The sequence below is a fragment of the Nyctereutes procyonoides genome, unplaced genomic scaffold (assembly GCF_905146905.1).
Source record: "Nyctereutes procyonoides isolate TBG_1078 unplaced genomic scaffold, NYPRO_anot_genome, whole genome shotgun sequence".
Taxonomy (NCBI): domain Eukaryota; kingdom Metazoa; phylum Chordata; class Mammalia; order Carnivora; family Canidae; genus Nyctereutes; species Nyctereutes procyonoides.
The window spans coordinates 22,730,416-22,753,734 of NW_026575136.1; the positions used below are offsets into that span (position 1 = coordinate 22,730,416).

General features: G+C 43.6%; 1 protein-coding gene across 3 annotated transcripts in view; it reads right to left on the minus strand.

Moving 5' to 3' along the window:
• LOC129495573 (alpha-protein kinase 2-like) overlaps nucleotides 1–22,935 on the minus strand; it is a 117,666-nt gene extending 94,731 nt beyond the window's left edge. For 2 of the 3 annotated variants that reach the window (XM_055303217.1, XM_055303219.1), the window contains exons 1-4: nucleotides 22,657–22,935; nucleotides 20,199–20,311; nucleotides 7,481–7,608; nucleotides 4,395–4,512 (exon numbers count right to left, since the gene is read on the minus strand). In XM_055303217.1, the coding sequence (XP_055159192.1) occupies nucleotides 4,395–4,512; nucleotides 7,481–7,608; nucleotides 20,199–20,233 (281 nt within the window). In that variant the 5' untranslated portion in view covers nucleotides 20,234–20,311; nucleotides 22,657–22,935. The remainder of the gene's footprint in view (nucleotides 1–4,394; nucleotides 4,513–7,480; nucleotides 7,609–20,198; nucleotides 20,312–22,656) is intronic. The other variant, XM_055303218.1, reaches the window with a different exon arrangement.
• Nucleotides 22,936–23,319: the final 384 nt, after the last annotated feature.

The window sequence follows — 23,319 nt, forward strand, 5'->3', positions numbered from 1 at the left end:
CAGGCTGGACTGCTGAGCTAAGGAGGGGTAGGAGGAGCAGCCTCACCCCTGCCTTGGATCCAGGCTTTCTGACCAACCCCACTCACTCCAGCTTCCCCTCCCTCCCACCTCTCTCGCAATCCGTGCTCTCTCATCGTGGTGGGATGTGATTGCTCGTGACCTCCTTGCTGAGGAGAGGAGCCTCTCTCTAGGTGTGGGTTCCTGGACAGATTATCTGTTTGGCTGCCTTAAATCGTGTTCACAAAAGGCCACAATTCCTTGTATGTATACGCACTCCTCAAAATTCACTTTCTATGAGGTAGAAAACATCTATTTGCATTTTCTTCTCCTCCTCCCAACCCCCACGTATTTTGAAGAAAAAAAAATGTTTTCATGCTACAGTGCAAACCATGCTTTTATTAACGTCGCCCTCCCTTGGAATGCTTTCCTGGCTTTCCACTTCTCCCCTGCCAAGCACACTTGACCTGTGGTATGTAAAGGTCACAACAGCCCTGATCAATCTCCTCGAGCAATCTCACTTGTTCAAAGCACATGGTGTTACAAGATTAGAGGGGTATGTGGAGGAGAACCCAGGGACCAGGGATAGAGAAGAATGATGCCAGGTGAGGAAAGAGGTAAAATCAGAAGGTCCATTGATAAGTTCTTGACCAGAGTGGAACTGCAGATTGGGTTTATGAAGACAGGAAAAAAAAAAAATCCTTGGGAAACACAGGAAGAGGAGCTTTTGAACATCTGAGAGTGAAGATTTAATGACCTAAAGACTAAACTCAGGTAGGTTAAAAACAAAAGTACTTTTCTTTGGGGAACTATGAGTTAATCTGGTGGTTTCTGGTGTCCTGATGATGGCAAGAAAATCTGAGACTAATATGATAACTGACAAGCCTTTTTTATTTTAAGATTTTATTTTTTTATTCATGAGAGACACAGAGAGAGAGAGAGAGAGAGAGAGAGGCAGAGACACAGGCAGAGGGAGAAGCAGGCTCCATGCAGGGAGCCTGACGTGGAACTAGATCCCAGGTTTCCAGGATCATGCCCTGGGCCAAAGGCGGTGCTAAACCGGGAAGCCACCCGGGCTGCCCCTGACAACCAGCCTTTAATCTTTGGAGGACATTTGCACAAAATACCATTCATTTGCCTAAGCAGCATTTAACACACTGGTAGAAGTCAAACTACATTGGCAGGTGAATGTTTTAGGATGTAAAGAATTTTTCATCTTGGGGCACCTGGCTGGTTCAGTTGGAAGAACATCAACTCTTTTTTTTTTTTTTTTTAAAGATTTTATCCATTTATTCACGAGAGACACAGAGAGAGACAGGCAGAGACACAGGCAGAGGGAGAAGCAGGCTTCCTGCAGGGAGCCCGATGCCGGACCTGATCCTGGATCCTGGGACCACACCCTGAGCCAAAGGCAGATGCTCTACCGCTGAGCCACCCAGGCGTCCCCAAGCAAGCAACTCTTGATCTCAGAGTTGTGAGTTTGAGCCCCACGTTGGGTGTAAAGATTAAATGAATGAATGAATGAATGAATGAATGAATAAATAAATAAATAAATAAATAAATAAATAAATAAATAAGAATTTTTCACCTTGGGCAATTACATTGGAATCACCTGGGGTCCAGACTGAATTAGTCAAAGTCGAAGGCCAAGCATTACAGGGTTTTAAAAGTATCTTGGAGGATGCTCATGGGCAGCTATGGTTCAGAACTTTACTGGTGTTAAAACGTCAGAGTTTTCAAAAGATCATTAGTACCTAGCACATTCCTAAGCAGAAAAATACAACCGCATCTAATATCGTATTGCCCCATCAATCTTCCTTGTACCAGGACTGAATGCCTTTCCCAGAGGCTACTTTTCAAAATGGCAAAACAAGAGTTTGGAAAGAGTACATTTCATCAACTCGGGTCTTTAGTTGTTACAGTAAACCTGCTGGACTTCTGGGATGAGAATGAGGACTCCGTGCCCCGCCCACAGCTCAAGTTCTCTTCCTAAATTTCTCTTCCCATTTTAACCTGCCCACCTGCCCCTGGGATTCATCATGGTCTTCTCATTCCTCCATCCCTTAGCTCCCTTACCCCACAAACACTGGTTGTGCCTACATTTCTGGTCTTGTATAAACAGCAAATAACGTAAATAACAAACCTCAATTCTTAAGTGGCATTCCATCAGTCGAAGAACACTCATTAAGCCTCTCTCCTGGCTAAGAAAAGTGAGTATAATATTTTAGCTAAGTGTGAGACTAAAATTAATCAAGGAATATGGATTGAGTGCTCAGAGGGACAAAGGCAAGAATGGAAAACATACCAAGAGTACAGTATGTAGATACTCAAGGATCTTACCATCTAGACCAGGGATTAGCAAACTATAGCCCATTGACCAAACCTGGTCCCCTATCTGTTTCTGTAAATGGTTTCATTGGAACACATCCATGCTTAAATATATATATATATATATAGTCTATGGCTGCTTTTATACTACTATGGTGGAGTTGAGTAGTTGTGACAGATCATCTGGCCTTCAAAGCCTAAAATATTTACTATCTGGTTCTTTCTAGAAAAAGTTTGCCAATGTTGATCTAAATTAATATCATATATATTTATGGTACATATAAAACCATCCACCCACCCATCCTCTTAGTAAATATTTATGTTGCACTTTACTAGGTCCTAGGGGATGCATTAGTGTGAAACAGAGACGGTTCCTACCCCAAGGAGGCCTACAGTCTACTGAACTGTCAATCCTAAGCAATAAATAAGCACCAAAGAGGTGTCCGTGCAAAAGAGAAGAGAATGTCGAGGCTAGACAGAGCCGTAACTAGAATTATTGTGAACTATAGAGATGGATTCTAAGTTGAACAGGATGAAGAGAAAGGAGGGGAAGGCCTTGACAAAATTAGAGTGAAGAGGCAGGAATGTCTACTCCATGGATGAGGGTGGCAAGTGGCACCTGGGCTGGCTTCCGGTATACTGGGGAGCAGGGGAGGGAATGGCATGATTTGTTCACCATTTATCTTCTGTACTAGACTCGAAGTTTGATGAGAGCATGGAAAATGTTTATCTCTACCCCTAGCATTATGCAACAGGACTGCCATATAATAGCTGCTTGATGAATATTGTTTAAAGAATTAAATAGTAAATGGGGACACTTGGGTGGCTCAGTCGGTTAAGTGTCTGACTCTTGGTTTTGACTCATGTCATGATCTTAGGGTGGCGAGTTTGAGCTCCACATTGGGCTCTGTGCTCAGTGTGGAGTCTGCTTGAGATGTTCTGCATCTCCCTCTCCCCCTACCCTTCCCTCCACTTGCACACTTTCTCTCCCTCTCAAATAAATAAATAAATAAAATCTTTAAAAAATGAATTAAATAGTGAATGAATAAATGAGCATCTTGACTATCAAGTTAGATATTCTGTAAGTCAGTTAAGTCAAGAATTTCAACCATGATAAAGAGTTCTCTGGTCATATTTTGATACAAAAGAATGGATAGAAAAATGAGAAAGCTAGTGTTTATTGAACAACTAGTACACAGCAAGAACTTTACAAGCATGATATTATTCAATTCTCTCAGCAATCCTTTTATTTTGCAGATAAAGAAATTCAGTCTTGGAACGATTAAATACCTGGCTATGGTCAAACAGCCAGAAAATAGTAGAGCCAGAATTCAAACCTCATTCTTACTCTGTTATTCTCAGATCCAAGGCTATTGCACATGCGCATGCCTACTGGTCATTTTCATACCATGCTCTGTAGACCTGGGGCTCCTCAGAGTCCCCGTAAGGACCATCTGACCAGTTCTGTAGCACAGAGGACTAAGAGCACGCAGACTGTCCACCCACTTTCAACCAAAGCAGTTCTTATATTTTCTACTTCATATGTGGAGCTTCCTGATTTCATCAAACAAATAGTTCTTGGGGAAACAAAAAAGAATAGAAACCACTGTACTGGACCATACTACTTCCTAAAATCAAGCCAGAAGGCATGGTTTCTAGCCTTCTGCCGTCACCAGTGTGCTATGGGATCATGGCCAGCCACTCCTCCTTCCTTCCGTTGTTACGCAAGAAAGGTTGGATGACGGTGCCAAAACCCTGTTGCGTTTCTTGACTTTCCAGAGAGAACAAGATTAAATGAAGAGCTCATTTAATGAAGGAAAATGCCCGGACCACCTTGAATAAAAGTCTAGATAAAGCTGTAATTCCATCAATGGCAGCAAATTAGAGGAGTGTGAACAGTTACCAGACAGAGTTCAGCTGGATGCCTTGGCTGACATCTGCTCATAGCATCTAACATGGGAGTACGAAAAGCAAACAGGAGCCAATCATTTGGCCTTCCCCGACATCAACCCGCACATGACATAACGCAGGGGCCTTGCTAAACAGTCCACAGAGGCACATTTACTTACCAATAGAGATGTAACACATGAATATACTGATTCTGGAAGAATTCACAACTGGAAACAATGCCACACTCATCGATGGCTCGGCCATTCTTATACCAAGTTACCTCTGGCTTGGGTTGACCTGATAATGAAGACATAAGAATGTTCTTATTGCATTAAGTATTTTCAGGAAAAAAATCATAAAGCTATGAACAAGAATGGGTAATAAGCAATAGGGATGAGCATGATGAAGTATCTCAGTTCGGGAATGCCCTCTCCTGGATTCAAATGCATCACTCAGTAAGCACTAATGAGCATGCTACATGCCTAAGATGATGTGATACTGGGGTGGGGGTGAGGCATCCAAAATGAAAGATCCTCTCCCTAATCTCAAGGAGCTATTAAGAAAAATTATCTAAAACATGGATATGAGGCAAAAATGTGGGTAGGATCTTCTTTCAGTGTCATAGGGGGACAAAGGTCCATCTAGGGGAATGTACTCTGTTTAATTCGAAGATTACTACTGATTAAAATTCCCAGATTTAGTGAAGCTACACGTAAACTGGTAAATTTTTATCCAGTGGAGATGTAAATGATCTCTGCCCGTCTGAAAAAAATAACTCTGTAAGTCATGGTTTATTGCCCTATAGGACATTAACCAGTATTTTTACCTGGATCAGCAATCTTATCCTAACATTCTTTTATCAAATTGCCCATAAATAAATAGTTCCTCAAATGTTCTTTGACCAGGACTTCCTACTTTCTGGTTCCCTCTTTACTTAAAGATTGAATGAAACCATTGAAATGTTCGTTGCACATTTGCAGGGAAGTCGCTTGACCTTTGGAAAATTGTACTTTAACTGTAATGGCACAGAAGAGGGAAGAACGAAGTGGAGGAGCAAAATGCCATCTCCTAAGGATGAAGGAGTCCAGGATGTGTGTTTCCCAGGCAGGGACTGTGCATACCTGGCTGGCGCCATCACAGACACTGCCCTACGCCTTCTCCCTCAGAAGGAGCCCATCCTGCCCTTGTGATCATTAACCAGATGTGATGCCAATGGACTCATCTGGTAAAACCCCAGATCACCTCTTGGGATTTTTCTACCCCGTGTTATAGCTGAAGGAAGGTTTCCAGTGTGTCCCAGTGAGCTTTCCCCTTAGCTTCTATTTCATTGAAAACATACCCAAATGTGCCATGTGATCAGAGGAAAAGTCCAATATTGAGAAACAAAACACTTTCTAGATCCATCCTTCTAGTGTTTCTGTTTAATTCATCACAGGATTTTTGGTGAGCGGCCCCAGAGATCACTACGGGAAGTGCTGGGTGCGCTTCTGAGATCTGCACCATGGACAGGACCTGAGGGTGCTCAGAGGCCCTGCCTCCTTCCCCATGTCTTGTCTGATCTGGGGCCTCCCAGCCAGGCTACCTCTGTGCTAACTCCATCAATGTGCTTGGTGGCCACTGTGGCTATCACTCCTTGCCTCTCTCTCTTTAGGCAGGGGCCTGACTAATCAGTCCGCGGAACCAGGAGCAGACAGGCCTGCGTGCAAGGACACATCCTTCTTTACCAGTGGCTTGGCGGAGTCCCTTCCAGGCAAATGACTAAACCACCAGAAATGAGCTTCCCTGAAAAACCATCAAGGATGCTGCTGATAATTCATTTCGGCTTGTTCTTAGCAGCTTTGCATCCCCCTAAAATCATCTAGTCAATTTTACTAGATTCCTTCTCAGGAAGTATCGAGTTGCTCCTATTTTTGTGCATAGTTGTGTGTGTGTGTTTTTTTTTTTTTAAGATGGTACCTAAGGTACGGGGAACTCATTCTAATCGCTTGGACCCCAGTTTTCTTATTCACACCGATCAGGGCTGGTTGATGCCCGCAGTTTCTTAATGGCTGACGGGTTTTTTCCTTCTGTGCAGTATAGATCTGAATAATCAGCCAGAAATGAGACTTACACAGGGAAGTGGTATCTTATACCTTGTGGGTGGTTTTCTTTTCTCCCTCCACTTGCTGGAAACCTCACCCGAAAATCCTCCCTTGTTTTTGAAGCCTACCTGCAGGTCACATATTGAGAGCCACCTCCAGAATGTTTCACAAGCATCCGGCTAATGGGTGTGGGGACTGGTAGGCAAGTTTAGTGTATGTCCCAACACTGGGGCTTCCTGAGGAGACATGGGGGCCCCAGTATGAAGGCTCAGTGGTAGACTTGTGCCTGTCCCTCCTCTGAAGGTTCAATGATGGACAAACACCGAGAAAGATGGGGGATTGGCTCTGGCCTCAAAGGAGCTAAGCGCACAGTCATACACTCCAGCACCCAGACCAGAGAAGAGATTTTATTACGACTTTGGCTAAGGAATCGTGGCCATTTCAGAAGCTGGCTCCTTTCCTCTTCCCTAGAAAAAGTGAGCTCAGGGGAGAAGAGTTTTCTAGGTACCCTCAGGGAAGACCACCGGTGCCTCTGTCTTTGAAGAAAGAGACATAATCCAAGAAAGAAAACAACCCACAAGGTACAAGATACTACTTCCCTACCCTACTATTTTGCTTCTACTATTTCCTTTTAATAATAAATCCTCCTTACTACTGGGGATACCTATTTGGGGGCCACATCTGGGCTATTTACTCTCCAGTCCAGGGGGAGTTCCAGTCTCCTGCTTCTCTCCATTGGGCATCCTCAGCCTTGGTTTTGCCCTCTTTACTGTTGACTAGCATGCCTGAAGAAGGTAAGCAGTGGGAGATGCATTTAGCCAGTTTGGGGATGTCAGGGAAAGAGTGAAGAAAGATTTCATCAAGTCATCTGAAGTAAAGTTAATCATCCCATTCCTACGTACACAGGAAATTAAGAGTGTATTATTTGAAAAAACAACCAGTGTGGGAATCGCCTAACCAAGAACCACAATGTGAAGTGAAAAGGATCATAAAAATATGCCCAGGAAGCTACTCGAAGAAATTCTCCAGATTGGGGAAAAAAAAAAAATCATAGAGGATTTAGTTGTTCCACTGATCACTCAGACCACGCTAGCCAGGCCATGATGTTTTTAATAATGCCTTTGTGAGCCTAAAACCCTGGGCCCCAGGGAGATTGCAGAGGGTCATTAGCCACTGAGGGTTACCAGATATTATGCAGCGAAGCACGGCGTCTGACTTCTCAGGAACCTTCTGGGAAAGTAACGTAGATAAAAAACAAAGTGTGCGCCTCTGGGGCCCTCCCAAGTCTGTCATCCTTTCATGCCACGTGAATCTGAAAAACAAAAATCCCTGACATCACCATTTGTTGGGGGATTCCTCTGACTTTCCCGGGAGTGCTGGTGGTGGCTCTTGGGAAGAGAAGGAGCGCAGCGTGGTCCCTGGCTTGCAGAAGGCTGGGCGGTGGCCCTCAGCAGGTGGGCAGGTGGGCAGGTGGGCAGGTTGCAAGAAGCCCGCGGGCAGGTTTTTTCACCTGCTGCAACGCCCGGCACTGGGACCAGATGCTTTGTCGTGGGGGCTGTGCTGTGCACTGTCGCATGCTTAGCAGCATCTGGCTTCCACCCACCAGACGCCGCAGCCCTCCCCCAAGTCGTGGCAATCAAAAATATCCGCAGACACTGCCAAGTTTCCCCAGGGAGGGCAGCCCCAGTACAGAAGCATGCACCCCAGTGGGTTGCAAGGCAGCTTGTCCCCAGACAGAGAGCACGGCTTGAGCTGACACCATTTACCATCTCTCTTTTCTCTTTCTTTCTGTCCTTAAAGTCTTCTCATTGCACTCAAAAAGGGTGCAAGCCATGCTTGCGTCCAAAGAAAGAGTTGATTAAATGCAAAGGAATCTCCAGGTGGGAGGTATTTTGAAATTGGGAAAGTACTGCTCCCTCCGAGCCCCAGACGAGCGCCTCCAGGAGGGTGGGGGATGGGCTGGCAGTTTTGAGCAAGCCTGTATTCATTGATACTGGAAGGCTTTTAACACTTGATTAGTCACCAGGTGTGTTATTTCATTTCATTTCTTTTAAATTCCCTGAATGGTTATTAACACCTCCTACACCTTACCCATGTGGAATCTCAGAGAGATTCGACAAGTTGATCAAGGTCACACAGCCCAAGTGGCTGCTGCCCTGGGGCGCCCTTCATGGCTGTGTAGGCTGACACTGCTAGCATGCAAGGTGTCCCCGGAGTTGCGCAGTGCACAACCCACACAGCCCTAAGAAGCCAGGTCTGTCTGAACCCAGAGGACCCTATCCTCTCTTTCCTCCAGATACAGGCTAGCACCACTCTGCCAAAATGATCCTTTGGAGAGCCCCACGCTTGTAAATAACATTTTGCTCTATCCAAACTGGAGGCTCCCATTCCTCTGGATGTTGGTGAGCAGTTCCCATATGCTCAAAGCTCAGGAAAGGGAAAGCACACCCCACAGTGGGATACATTTAGCATGGATGGGGTGAGGCACACTTCGACATGCAAACAGTGATTCTGGGGATGCTGAGCATCCAAAAGCAAGAGCGATCCAAGCTCTAGGCTGTATCTTAATAGTCACAACTGTATCATCAAAGGGGAAACCCCACTCCATATGGGTGGACCTTAACTATTTAGAACCAATTCCTCCAATGTGCAGGGCCTGGTTCAAGATGAAAATGAGGGGTTCCTTGTTCAAAAATGATCGAGCTATTTGAGATAGCAACAAAAGAGCCATAAACTGAGTGCTGGGGCCCTTATGGGCATGGGGCCCTGTGCGAGGCTCACACTGTGGGACCCTGAGGCTGGCCCTGCCCGGTGGACACGGCCCTGAGAACATTCTGCTCACCAATGGCCACTAGTGCTTCCTCCCCTTTGAGGCCTTTCCTTCAGCTTTTGGTGTTCCCAGGGCATTTCCTTAATCTTAAGGTGTTCTGTTTAGAAATAAGGTTAGTCCTTGAAAACAAAAAAGCACTCCCAACTTCTGCTTAGTGAAACACCCAAGCTCTCTGAGTATGGGGGTAAAAACAATTAATTTAGGAGAATGTACCTCCTTCCTTTCTTCAGGAGAATGTGTAGAAAGCAACTTTGTGCTTTGACCTGAGGTTCAGCTAACATACAGAACGGGGAGAGAGAGCTGTACAGCTGAAGAAATAATAGGTTTGCATCAAAGAGGAAGGTAAGTGCTTAGGTCTGATACAGAGCACAAGGGCAGGGAGAGAAGCCCACAGGGCTGCAGGGAACTGGGGCAAAGAAGATTGAGCCAGAGAAACGGAAAAGAGGATGTTAAGAAGTTTTGTTCTACAGTTGTTGATTGGATCCTCTCGACACCCCTTAATCAAGACTTGAATTGCATTTCCGGTGATTTTAGGTTACAGGGCTTTTTACTGGATTTATTTATTTGTTAAGATTTGTTTATTTATTTATTTGAAAGAGAGAGAAAGAAAGCCCACGCACAAGAGCTGGAGGGAGAGGGAAAGAGAATCCCAAGCAGACTCCCCACTTATTGATCTCACGACTTTGAGATCATGACCTCAGCCGAAACCCAGAGTCAGCTGCTTAACCAACTGAGCCACCCAGGTGCCCCAGTTTTAGGACATTTTAAATGTAACCTGTAGAGATTGGCCCCCACAGGGTTCCTGATTAATAGGTATTATATTTAAAAGATCATAAGCACCTCTTAGTCTAGATAGTAAGTTAGTTGCACAGAACAGCAAGAAATTCTGTTGGCAAGATGTCAAACAGACACCTGCACCCCAGATTACATAATAAGTACATTTGTGGTTGATGGTTCCAATCAGTATAAAAAGGCCAGACTTGACCTGCATTATTTACTTAGCAGTCACAGAAATGTCTAATGGAAAAACTATCTCAACTAGGTTGAAAGAAATCTCAAAGACAAATAACTCCAAAGGGCAACTTTTATGGTAGCCACTTTGCACAAGGAAGTTTACAGAAGACTTGGTGTGTGTGGCTGAATTACTGTATGAATAGATGACTAAGCCAGAATGAGTGTGGGTCCCACAGTGCTCAGAAGCCAAGAAAAATGAATGGCAACGTGCTGTCCTTTCACTGCTGAAGAAATGTTCTCCACCCCCCACGTACTGTGCCTCCCCCCCCCCCCCCCCGCCGAAAATACACACCGAAAGAAGCAGCATCTTTGGTTAATGTCAGTATTTGCTCATCCATTTCAGAGGTCTGAGCAGGTGATGAGAGCTAGAGCTATGGAACTGACTTGAGATAAAAGTTGATATTTCTCAGTATTATTGAACAAACATTGTTGGGGCTAAATGTAAGCAAAAGGCAGTAAGAATGGACTCTAAGTCCAGTTTTAAATTTTTTACTGTATTTCAGAACTGAAAATGCAAGTTGTATTTGTGACCTCATCTACTGTTTTAACTCAATATAAAATATAGAACAAGGGTTGGCAAACATATCAAAGTACAGCTTCAGAAAGACAGAGGAAAGGAAAGGAAAGGAAAGGAAAGGAAAGGAAAGGAAAGGAAAGGAAAGGAAAGGAAAGGAAAAGGAAAGGAAAGGAAAGGAAAGGAAAGGAAAGGAAGAAAGAAGGAAATAAAAGAGAAAAGAAAGAAAGAAAGAGAAAAAGAAGAAAAAGAAAAGGAAAGAAAAGGAAGAAAGAAAGAAGAAAAAGAAAGAGAAGGAGAAGAAGAAAGCAGGAAAGGAAAAGAAAGACAAAAAGAAAGAAAGAAAGAAAGAAAGAAAGAAAGAAAGAAAGAAAGAAAGAAAGAAAGACAAAAAAAGAAGAAAAGGAAAGAAAAAGAAAAAGGAAGGAAGAAAGGCAAGAGAAAGAGACAGAGTGAGATTTAGAATCATCCTCCAAATAAAGATATTTGGAGTATTTATTACTGATCTGGTAAATTTTCCAAAGATGAGAACCATGCAATTTTACGTATTTTATACCCCAGTTGGCATATTGGTCAGACACGGCACATAGGTAGGTTTTACAACCCAAGAAAAGCAGGGAGTAGGAGTCAGAACTCTTAGTTACAACACATCCCTTTATTGTTTTTGAGCAGCAGCATGGCACCGGTGCTAGGAGATCCAGAGCCGGATACCCTGGGTTCACACGCTGGCGGCACTCCCTACCAGCATTGTCAATAAGCGTATCACGGCCCCTCCGTGCCTCAGCTTCCTCATCTGTAAAATGAAGGCAAAACAGTGGTCTATACTTCCTAGGTTGTTATAAAGATTAAACGAGTTATTGCTTGCAAAGCACTTCGTACAGCACCTGGCACAAAAGTAGGTGCCCGATAAATGTTAGCACTAATTATTTTTTTAAATGCAGCTTTGATTGAAAACATTAGCCCATCTGACTGGCAGCAAGGCTGAGAGATATGCAACATTTTTTTTTCTTTATTTATTTATGATAGTCACAGAGAGAGAGAGGGGCAGAGACCCAGGCAGAGGGAGAAGCAGGCTCCATGCAGGGAGCCTGACGTGGGATTCGATCCCCGGTCTCCAGGATCGCGCCCTGGGCCAAAGGCAGGCGCCAAACCACTGCGCCACCCAGGGATCCCCGATATGCAACATTTTTTAACAGCTTTAGTGAGATAGAATTCACATGCCATATAATTCATTCATTTACAGTGTACAATTCAGTGGCTTTCAATATATTCAGAGTTGTGTGACCATCACCGCAATCAATTTTAGAATAGTCTCATTTCCCCAAAAAGAATCCCACACTCCTTAGCTTTCAAGTTCTCATCTTTCTGTCCCTTCGCCCAAACCTACACACACAGCCCCACGCAACCACTAATCCACTTTCTGTTTCTGTGGATTTGCCTATCCTGGACTATTCAGATCAACAGGATCAAACGCTACGCGGTCCTTTGTGACTGGCTTCTTTCTCTTAGCACGACGTTTCCAAGGTCCATTTGTGCTGCATCATGGGTCAGTATTCACTCCTTTTTACACCATTCTTCAACCCTTCTTGGGAGCAGCTGTCGGGGCACAAGAATGACTGCCTTGGCTCTCCACATCCCTAGGACACTTACTCAGATGATGGGGGGGGGAGTGGGGGGAAGGGCTCTAGAATCTGGAAAATTCTCCTGATCGGGGAAACATCACAGGACTGAGGACGGAACCCAGGCTTTGTCACTTGCAAGGGACATATCTACATCTGTCTCTGCCACTTACCTGGTCAAAGTTCTTCATCTGTAAAAGGAGATGATGCTAATGTTCTAAGGATTAGAATAATCCTTACATAAATGGCCTAAGGAGAACCTGCCACATAATTGGTCTTCGAGGTGGTAATCAGTAGGCTTAAAGGAAAGACGTCACTTGGTTTCATCAATTTCCTTTCCTGCTGTGGGTTACCACAATAATTTTTTTTAAGCAATACACCAATAGATGTCTAAAAATCTCTCTTCATGGAACATTCAGCTGTAATAGTAATTTCAAGACATGACTCCTGCCATCCCCATTCCCAGGATCCACCGCTATGGATAGAAAGGGAAGAAAGGACATATCAAACTGCCAAGAAGAAAAGTTAGGGTGACACTGGGAACCTTATGTGTCATCTCTGACTCCTCCCCAGGTGACTGCTTCCTGACGGTGAAGTCCCACAGGTTACAACACTTACAAACATGCTATTTGACTCATAGAGACGGTTCAGTCACTGCCTGTCCCAGCCACGGCTGTGCTGACTATAAAGGAGAGAGGACAGTTAAGTCAGGCTGTGGTTCATGTTTCGTGGCTTTTCTGAAGGTTAGACTCCTTGGAGACAGATTTATCATTCTCCGCTAAACGTGGACAACCAATATTGAATTACTGATATGAGCAGAGGGGGCTCTGGTGGTGTTCACAGACATGGAGAGGTAACATGCTAACTGGAAAGAGCACAAGATTTGCATGACTTTATTTTGTTTTTTTTTTAGCTGTGGGGTCCAGAACAAGTCATTTCCTTTTTTAAAAAAAAAATTGGCTTGCCTTTAATTATACAGATTCTAAATGCATAGGTTACATGTATTTGTAAAAACACATATAAAGGCAAAGTTTCCCTCATGCCTATCTCTCCATCTCAAAACCTTCTCAAGAGGAAGGATTTGTGGGGCAGCCCAGGTGGCTCAGCAGTTTAGCACCACCTTCAGCCCAGGGCGTGATCCTGGAGACCCAGGATCGAGTCCCACGTCAGGCTCCCTGCATGGAGACCCAGTCCCATGTAGGGCTCCCTGCATGGAATCTGCTTCTCCCTCTGCCTGTGTCTCTGCCTCTCTGTGTGTCTCTCATGAATAAATAAATAAAATATTTTTTTAAAAAAGAGGAAAGATTTGCTGTACTTTCAGGCATTTTTCTATCCATGTATGTATATCAGCATCTAAATATGTGTACATTTACATAACATTTATATTTTGTTATATCTATATAATTTATATCCATTTATGTGTATCTCATATGTGTGTGTTTATATATAATTTTGTGGCATGCATGGCATTAAATTGTGTATACTTCCCAGGCAGTTGGCTTATCTTACTTAGTAATAACCGTTGGCTTGTTATGGATTGCCAATCCAATCCATAAAAGGCTACATCATTTTTTAAATGCTACTCAATGATATCAATATTGCCTAGCATGGCAATACCAGGCTTAATCTGTGTGTTCTTGTGTTGATGACATTGAGCTAGGCTGGAGTTTTTTACACTTACAAATGTGTCTCCAATAAAACTACATCCTTCTACATGCTTCCTTGGGCACATAAGTGGTTCTCCAGACTAAATATCAAGAAATGAAATTGCTGGATAAAAGAGCATTCACATATTCTATTTTGATAGATACTCCAAATGGGCAGGGCATTTAACAGAATAGCAGAAGGATATGGTGATGAAGGGCCCGATTCCTGAGTTCAAGTCTTAGCTCTGCCACTTACTAGCTCACCTTTGCTCTGTCAAAGGTTCTTCATCTGTAAAACTATGATAATAGCAGTATCTACTTCATTTCGTTGTTAGGAAAATTAAGTATGTATAAAGCTCTTCTAAATGGTAGAGTAAGAACTCTGTAAGTGTTAGCTATCAGGAGCTTTGGGTTTTTTTGTTTTGTTTTTTTAAAGATTTTATTTATTTATTCATGAGAGACACAGAGAGGGAGAGAGAGAGAGAGAGAGAGAGAGAGAGGCAGAGACACAGGCAGAGGGAGAAGCAGGCTCCATGCAGGGAGCCCGACGTGGGACTCCATCCTGGGTCTCCAGGATCAGGCCCTGGGCTGAAGGCGGCGCTAAACCGCTGAGCCACCCAGGCTGCCCAGGAGCTTTGGGTTTAATATCAGTAAAATCACCAAAACATCTTCCTCTCAAATTAGAAAAGAGATAGGAGGTTATAGAATTATTTGAATCATTAGAGCCCTCGATGGATGCCAAGTTTTATTTTGGCCAATCTGCCCCAATAACTCGGTGGCTTGGCTTCTGTCAGCAGGAAAGTTGCTGTCAACTGACAGGGTCAGGGAAATACTCTCATCCCACATGCAAATAATAGCTAACCAGCGCCTCTGGAGCTGGCAGGAAAGCCAGCTGTCACCGTGCTTTCTCACTGGGGACAGGAGGGATTAGTTCTGATTACTCAACCTAATCCAAATGGCAATTGGTATCTGAGTTACTACAGATTTGGATGTCACATCTACTATCCCATGTTAGTTAGGGAAGCATACGCTCCCCAAAGATGGGGTCTGGGAATTTGAGATCTGGGAATTTGGGGAAGTGGGTGAGGAGGAGGCAAACCAGGTGGGGAGAGAGAAACAATTACAATGCTTTTGTACCTTCTATGTGTCAGCCCCCAGGCTGGACACTTCGTAGACATCATCACATTGAATCTTCACAGCAAAACTACTAAGGCAGGTGTTCTTTCCCATTTGATACATAATGACTTGACACTTTAAGGTAACTTTAAAAGCGTTGACGTAACAAACTTAATTCCTCACTGCCTGCAAGTGACAGTGTTGATATTGCATCCTGGTTTGTTGGAGCTCAAGCATTGTTTTCTTTCTTGGGTGTGACTTTTGGGTTGTATGTGAGAAACAGAGGCAAGAAAATAAGCCCATGAAAAGATGCTCACTATCATTAGTCATTATGGAAATTCAAATTAATATCATAATGAATGAGATAGCATTTCACAATTACTGGAGTGGTTACAACATGATAGGCAACCAAGTGTGGGCAAGGATATGGAGAAAAATCCTCAAGCATGGCTGGAGGGAATGTAAAACAGTACAGACACTTTGGAAGATAGTTTGGCAGTTTCCAAAAAAGATAAGCATGAATTTACCAAAAGTATCTCACCACGAGAAATGAAAACAAATACTCACACAAAGACTTGCACACAAATATTAACAGGATTATTCATAATAACCTAAAATTGGAAATAACCTAAATTTCCATTGGAAACAATCTAAATGCCCCCTGGAAAAACCTAGTGAACAGATAGACAAATGGGGTATAGCCACACCATAGAATACTATGGAGAAATAAAAAGGAAAAAGCTTGGATACACAGTACAATATGGGTGAACTCCAAAAAAATTCCAGTGAAAGAAGCCAGACACAAGAGACCACATACTGTAAGATTCTGTTTATATGAGATATCCAAAGGAAGTTATAAAGACCAAAAGTAGATTAGTGGTTGCTGGAGATGGAGGCAGTGGGAGAACACTGATTAATAATAAATGTGCATGGGAGCACCTGAGTGACTCTGTCAGTTAAGCACCCAACTCTTGATCTCTACTCAGGTCTTGATCTTGGGGTCATGAGATGGGACCCTGTGTTGAGCTCAACGCTGGATGTGGAGCCTACTTTAAAAAAATAGTAATAATAATAACAATAAATGTCCGTGAGGGATCTTTTTGGGGTGACGAAAATGTTCTAAAACTGATCTATGATGATGGTTGTAGGACTTGATAAAATTATTTCAAACATCATTGAATTGAACACTTAGAAGAGGTGAATTATAATTGCGGGATGGGAGAGAAAAAAGGAAAAGGTGAATTATACAAAATGCAATATATGTCTTAATAAAGTTAATTTTTTAATGATTTTATTTACTTATTCATGAGAGAGACACACACAGAGAGAGAAGCAGAGAGACAGGCAGAGGGAGAAGCAGGCTCCCTGAGGGGAGCCCGATGCAGGACTCGATCCCAGGACCCCAGGATCGCAACCTGAGCCAAAGGCAGATGTTCAACCACTGAGCCACCCAGGTGCCCCAATAAAGCTAATTTCTGAAATAGAAGCAAGGAGACAAACATGTCATAAGCACATATTGCAGTCATTGCAGTCTTACTTGTGATAGCAAAAGACTGGAAGCAACCAAAATCTCCACAGGTAAGAAGATGGTTACAGTTTATCTGCTGAATGGATTTTCTATTTTAATTTTTTATTTTATTTTATTTTTTTTAAGATTTTATTTATTTATTCATGAGAGACACACACAGAGAGAGAGAGGCAGAGGAAGAAGCAGGCCCCATCCAGGGAGCCCGATGTGGGACTTGATCCAGGGTCTCCAGGATCATGCCCTGGGCCAAAGGCAGACGCTCAACCGCTGAGCCACCCAGGTGTCCCGGATTTTCTATTTTTAACAGCAATGGGCATTAAAAATGAATAAGGAATTTCTGTATGTACTGATATGAAATAATCTCCAAGATATATTGTTCAGCGAAATAAAATATAGAAGAGTGGAGAGCAGCTATCACTTGTATAGGCAAAACAAGAAGAATATTCTGATATGCTTATCCATACACACAATGATTCTAAAAACTCTCAAGACACTGGTACCATGGTTGTCTCTGGATGGAGGCCCAAGTATCTAAGGAAGGGAAGTGGGAAGCCTTTTAAAAACAGTGATTGGGACGTTGGGGTGGCTCAGTGGTTGAGCGTCTGCCTTCAGCTCAGGTCATGATCCTAGGGTCCTGGGATTGAGTCCCACATTGGGCTCCCTGCATGGAGCCTGCTTCTCCCTCTGCCTGTGTCTCTGCCCCTCTGTCTCTCGTGTGTGTGTGTGTGTGTGTGTGTTTCTCATGAGTAAATAAATAAAATCTTTTTAAAAAGAAAAGAAAAAAGAAAAATGCCCCTGAAACTGGCAGCTTAAGTGACTTTTCCAAGGTCCTACAGCTTATGAATGGCAGAGTCCATAATTCTTGATTCTAATTTTCAACTTACTATGTTGAGAGGACATATTCCTCTACTGGGCTTATCCTTGTCTTCTCTCCAAGCAAAGACAGGGTAGAAAGGAAAGATCATGATGCTATCAACATACAGAGCAGGACTGTACTGTTAATGAGACCAACTGCCATGGATTACCTGGCTAACATCACTTTGGTTGGAGGTTGAACATGGTGGGCCAAAGGCTGTGTCCCATGGAGGTATGTGTCATCACAGTCCTCACTGTGTTGTGAAGAAATCCTCTCTCGTTCCTCCTCTTGTCCTCTGCTTTCTCCTAGGCTCCCTGGGTCCCTCTTTGGAGAGAATGTCTATTTTTTAAAAAATTTTATTTTATTTTTTATGATTTGTTTATTTATTTATTTATTTTGAGAATGTCTATTTTAAATTGGACCAAAATGTGTGCAATGTCAGGCATCTGTAGACAGGGGAGCACCTGGGGAAAGTTCTCCTCCCTTCTGTCCCCTCCCAGCCTGGGACGGGAGAGGGGGCTGCTACGGAGAGTGCCAGTGTCACCTCGGCCACCTTCATCCACCATCCTTCTCCCAGCCAGTCAGAGGGCCTTGGGAGAAAATGTTGTGGTTTTGCCTCCACTTGCCTTGTTTTCTGAAGAATTATTTTTATCATTCATTATCAAGCTGTTTTTAGTAAAGTGTGCCTAAGGGATAAGGAGCACCACCCCCAAGGAAAGCAGGGGAGTAGCACTGTATCCATGCGTTCACTGCAGTCACACACAGGACCCTTCTGCAGGAGATTTTTTTTTTTTTTGACTCGCTCTTCATCTTTTATTTATTTATTTATTTTTTAAATATTTTTTTCTTTACTTATTTATGATAGTCACAGAGAGAGAGAGAGAGAGGCAGAGACACAGGCAGAGGGAGAAGCAGGCTCCATGCACCGGGAGCCTGACGTGGGATTCGATCCCGGGTCTCCAGGATCACGCCCTGGGCCAAAGGCAGGCACCAAACCACTGCGTCACCCAGGGATCCCCGGAGATTTTTTTTAAACTTGTTTGGGCTGCAGTTTAAAGCAGGTCTGGGGCTTCCTGGGTGGCTCAGTGGTTTAGCGCCTGCCTTCAGCTCAGGGCGTGATCCTGGGGTCCCAGGATCAAGTCCCGCATCGGTCTCCCTGCATGGAGCCTGCTCCTCCCTCTGCCTGTGTCTCTGTCTCTCTGTCTCTCTGTCTCTCTCTCTCTCTGTGTGTGTCTCTCGTGAATAAATAAATAAAATCTTAAAAAAAAATACCCCAGACCTCCTTGACTGGCCAAGTTTCCCAGTCATCCTAACTGCATTCCCCACATTCCTCTCCCATCATCACTCCAGCCTGGACCTCAAGGATGGGCGCGACCCTAGCCTTCCTGCTTCCTGGGCCCTGATTGGTCCAGATTGGTCCTCCCTGGCCCAGGGCGCCTGAAATTCCCACCCCTGGCCCTCCACTCCACAACTCCGTGTGGGACACGCCTTCTCCAAGCTGCCCTTCGTGTTTTGTTTTGCTCCGTGTTTTTTCCTTTACACAGAAAGACCATCTTCCATCTGGTTCTTCCATTCAAGTCCCACTAGTTTTCAAACCCCAGCTCAAGGGCTAAATTGTCCTTGAAGCCTCCTCTGAGAGCCTCAGGGTGGGGGGGGAAAAGAGACTCCTCCCCAAATGGTGGACCACTCACCTCCGTGTGCGCTGCCTACACTCAGTGTCCCCCACAGACATACTCCACGGTGAGATGTTTGCCTGCAAGACGACTCCTGGGTTTATCTTTTGTGCTCTCCCCAGTTCTAGCATATTGTGACTGGGCCTGCCACACATCTTTTGAAAAGTAGGCAAGTTTAGTGATTGAAAGGATCAACGCAAATAGGGTTTCCCCAGAAATTACAGGCCCAAGAAACAGCTAAAGCAGTGACCCTCAGGTGTGGTCCCTGGACCACACCATCCATCCGCATCACCTGAGGACTTGTCTGAAATGCAAATTCTCCGGACCTTCAGAGGCAGAAACTCTAGGGGTGGGACCCAGGAGCCTGTATTTCAACAAGCTTTCTTTTTTTTTTTTTTTTTTAATTTTTTTTTTATTTATGATAGTCACAGAGAGAGAGAGAGAGAGAGGCAGAGACACAGGCAGAGGGAGAAGCAGGCTCCATGCACCGGGAGCCCAATGTGGGATTCGATCCCGTGTCTCCAGGATCGCGCCCTGGGCCAAAGGCAGGCGCCAAACCGCTGCGCCACCCAGGGAACCCTTCAACAAGCTTTCTGATTCTGTTGAGCTTTAAAGTTTGAGAACCACTGGACTAGAAGAAAAATCTCTAACTACTGACTGAGGAGCAAATGAACCTGGTTATCCAAGAGCAGGATTGAAGACCAAGTGAAGATAGAGGTGAGTTGTGGGTCTTTTTCCTCTCTTGCAGGTTGGGCATTTATTCTTTTATTTTTACCAACCCTAAGATGACATGCTTACTGTCTCCCAAGTTCCTTTACATTTCTGAATGTCTAGATTTCCTTTTTGGCAGAAAAGAACAACAGGTTTCCTTGTGAACCTGTCAGTAGCTCAAGCAAAGGATTTATCAAGCTACTCTGATGTGCCTGGGCAGAAGCTGTGCCATAGCTCAGTCAAGACAGTGCAATAATAAAGATGTGGCTAGCATTCTTTGGACCTGTCCAATGAGGGCTACTTGTGACTCTTGTCTGCTCCATCCCTCTGTGCCTGACTTGTCCTCACTCCAGAACGAGGAAGCACCCTGTTCATAATGTACTTTCATCACTGACCTTGAAATTCCAGCCACGGCTCTTGAAATGTCCATCTAGCTGCTGTCTCCGCTGAGCCCCCCATGGCTAGCCCATTTCAGAGTGTTCTCACATGTCCTCACTCCACTAGGCCTCTGTCCAAGCAAAAAGGGAATCAGTGCAAGGTGCCCCTAGAAACTTTGAGGGAAGACTGGACCTGTGCCTTAATTTTCATAATAATCACAGAGATATCACTTCATATGTATAGATTTATACCTTTACTTTCCATTCTTATGGATTATGAGAACTCATATTTAAATATGACACTGATATATACTAAAAAGTATCATATGATGTTGATAAATCCCTACCTGTACAGGTAATAAATATACCATCAACCATCTTCAAACAAAAAATAGTTTTTCTCATTTATTGCAGGCACATTCTAAAATATAATCTTTGTTTTGTTTTGTTTTGCTCTCAAACACTTTATTTTTAAGTACAGAAGTTTCCTCAAAAAATCTAATTTTCTTTTTTTTTTTTTTTAAGATTTTTATTTATGCGTGAGAGAGAGAGAGAGAGTACATGAGTGTGGAGAGGTGTTAAGGGAGAAGCAGGCTCTCTGCTGAGCAGGGAGCTGGAGGTGGGACTCAATCCCAGGACCCTGAGATTATGGCCTGACCTGAAGGCAGATGCTTAACCAACTGAGCCACTCAGGCACCCAAAAAATCTAATTTTCTACGTTATTTTGGTTTAATCATTGTATTGATGTCAAAAATGTGTTAACTTCCACCACTTTAATAGTTTCTATTGTAAAAGCATTCAGAAGTTTTAGCAAAAAAGAGAGAGAGAAGTTTTTAAATTAACCAAGGAGAAGAACTGGCCTTTGGGGAGAAGCTAGGATGTGACATATACTTTAGGTATATTTACTCATGTCCCCATCACTCCGGTCAGAGTGGATGTTGCTATCTTCATTTCACAGATGAGAACATTGGATTTCAAACAGGCTGAAAAACTGTGCTAGAGTCAGAATTTGACTGGAAATCTGACTCCAGAGCCTGTGCTTTACTCCTCAGCACCCCCGGCCCCCCACTACCTCTACCCACATTAGAATGTCCACTGCTTCCTCCTTGCATAGACTGATATCTACATGTAGGTGTGCATGGGGGCCTTAAAAACAAATTAGATTGGGACAGGGAGATTTTTGCCTGTGACAGACACAAGAATCCACATGACCTAAAAGCCTTCCCCAGAAAGTGAGTGTTTTGCAAAAACTTCAAAAGGACGATGACATTTGGCAGCAAATCTGTTTCAATTTGTTTTAAATCCTGATTTCCAAGATCTGAATGTGCTAATGGACCATCAGTGCCTGTTGATACAGGATTTGTCAATTTGTTGATTCAGAACAACATCCTGGATTTTGGTACATAAGTCTCACAGCAAAGAAGTTCTTTCAATTTACTCTTAGCTGGCTGGCATGCTGTTAAACAAACAAAACAAAACAAAACAAAACATCTCTTACTGTTCCTGGTCACTTAAGCTTCCAAAATTAAGGATAACTATACTTAAGGAAAAGAACGGGGAAGGGAAATATTAGAGCAGAAGCAGTTCTAAATGCTGCTCTTGCTTTTATCTATTTTTAAATGATTGCCAGATGTCTGTAACTGACACCCTTAATCAGTGGTTTTAAAGTTTGAATGTGTTCATCAAAATGCAATGTGACAGTGGGGCCATTTTATCGATGGATTTTTTTGATTGACTTCTCACCTTAAATTTTTAAAGAATCTATTTAACAACTTGAGTACAACATCCTGCCTATGGTTAACGAAACTGCATTATACACTTTAAAATTCGAGAGGTTAGATCTCAAGCATTCTTACCTCAATTTAAAAAAAAAAGGGGGAGGGGGAAAGGAGAGGAAAGCAAATCTATTTAATGACTTGATGAATGTCTCCATCAGCCATTTTGAAATGCCTGATAGCTTTTCAGCAATTTGCATTCCGGGTGTCAGACAAGATACTGCTGTGTCCATCCAGAAAGTGGGGATTTTCAATCATTCATATAATCTAAGCAATAACTTTTGACTAAAATACTAAAATATTTCAGACAAAAGGATCTGGGGTCTGAGTTACCAGAATGATCACTCCAATTTTTCATGTTACTTTGCAAAACCTTTGCAGATCACTCCTTCGAGTCATCCTGTGTGTGTGTTTTAATTGCTGAGATAGAAAGTGTCTATTTTAATTACTGCTGGGCCCAAATAAACAGACATGAAAAATAATCATTTCCCCAAAGGGTCTGAATGGACCTAAACTACAAATGATAATTTGGCTACTTTAAAGCCTATAGAGTCAAATGTGCCAGATGGCCCCTACTTGTTCCGTCCTGTTCTGTATCATCAGGAAACCATCTGCTCTGTTCCTTATTGCAGAAAATGCAAACAACTACATATTTAAAGCACAGCCATTCCTTATGTAAAAACCAAAGTCTGGATACTTACTTTTCAGTATTTTTCGTCCAAAAGACGTGATAGGAGGGCTGGCTCGGCTGTGGGCTCCCCGGGCTGTGTTGGGAAGTATTGATTGGGTGTCCCTGCTCCTGGGACTGGGCATTCAGAGGAGTTACAGGGTTCAGGGTCTTATCCACGTTCAGGTCAAAGCACAGTTGGGTCTGTTTCCAGAAAAGCTCCTATCTTCCTAAGAGGGAAAATTCTATGCCCAGGGACGTTCTGGAAGAAGAGATTTTTTCCCTGCCCTTGAATGAACTAGGTCATTGCTGAAGCTGGAGAATATTTTTTAGCATCACTGTGATGAAACTTGAGGGCTGTTTCTGCAGTAGGTGTGACACTTGTTGACGCCGCCAGGGAGGCCCTGGCAAAGGGACCTGGTGAAATGCAGCTCCAGCGAGCTGACGAAACACAGACGAGCTGTCCCCGAGGCCTGGGACACAGAGCGCTGATCTGCAAGATTGTGCAGGCCCTCAGCTTTAGTGGCTTGCCTCCTAGAAAAGCAGAATCTTGCTGTCTGATAAAGTCTCTGGGGCCGGAGTAACACCGGCAGTTCTCAGACCAAGAGTACCAGGCATAGGAAACCTGTGCAGGGGGTGGTGGGGGTGAAGGGGAGGTGAAAAAAAGAGGCACTATGCTGTTCGTTTAGAGCTGGTA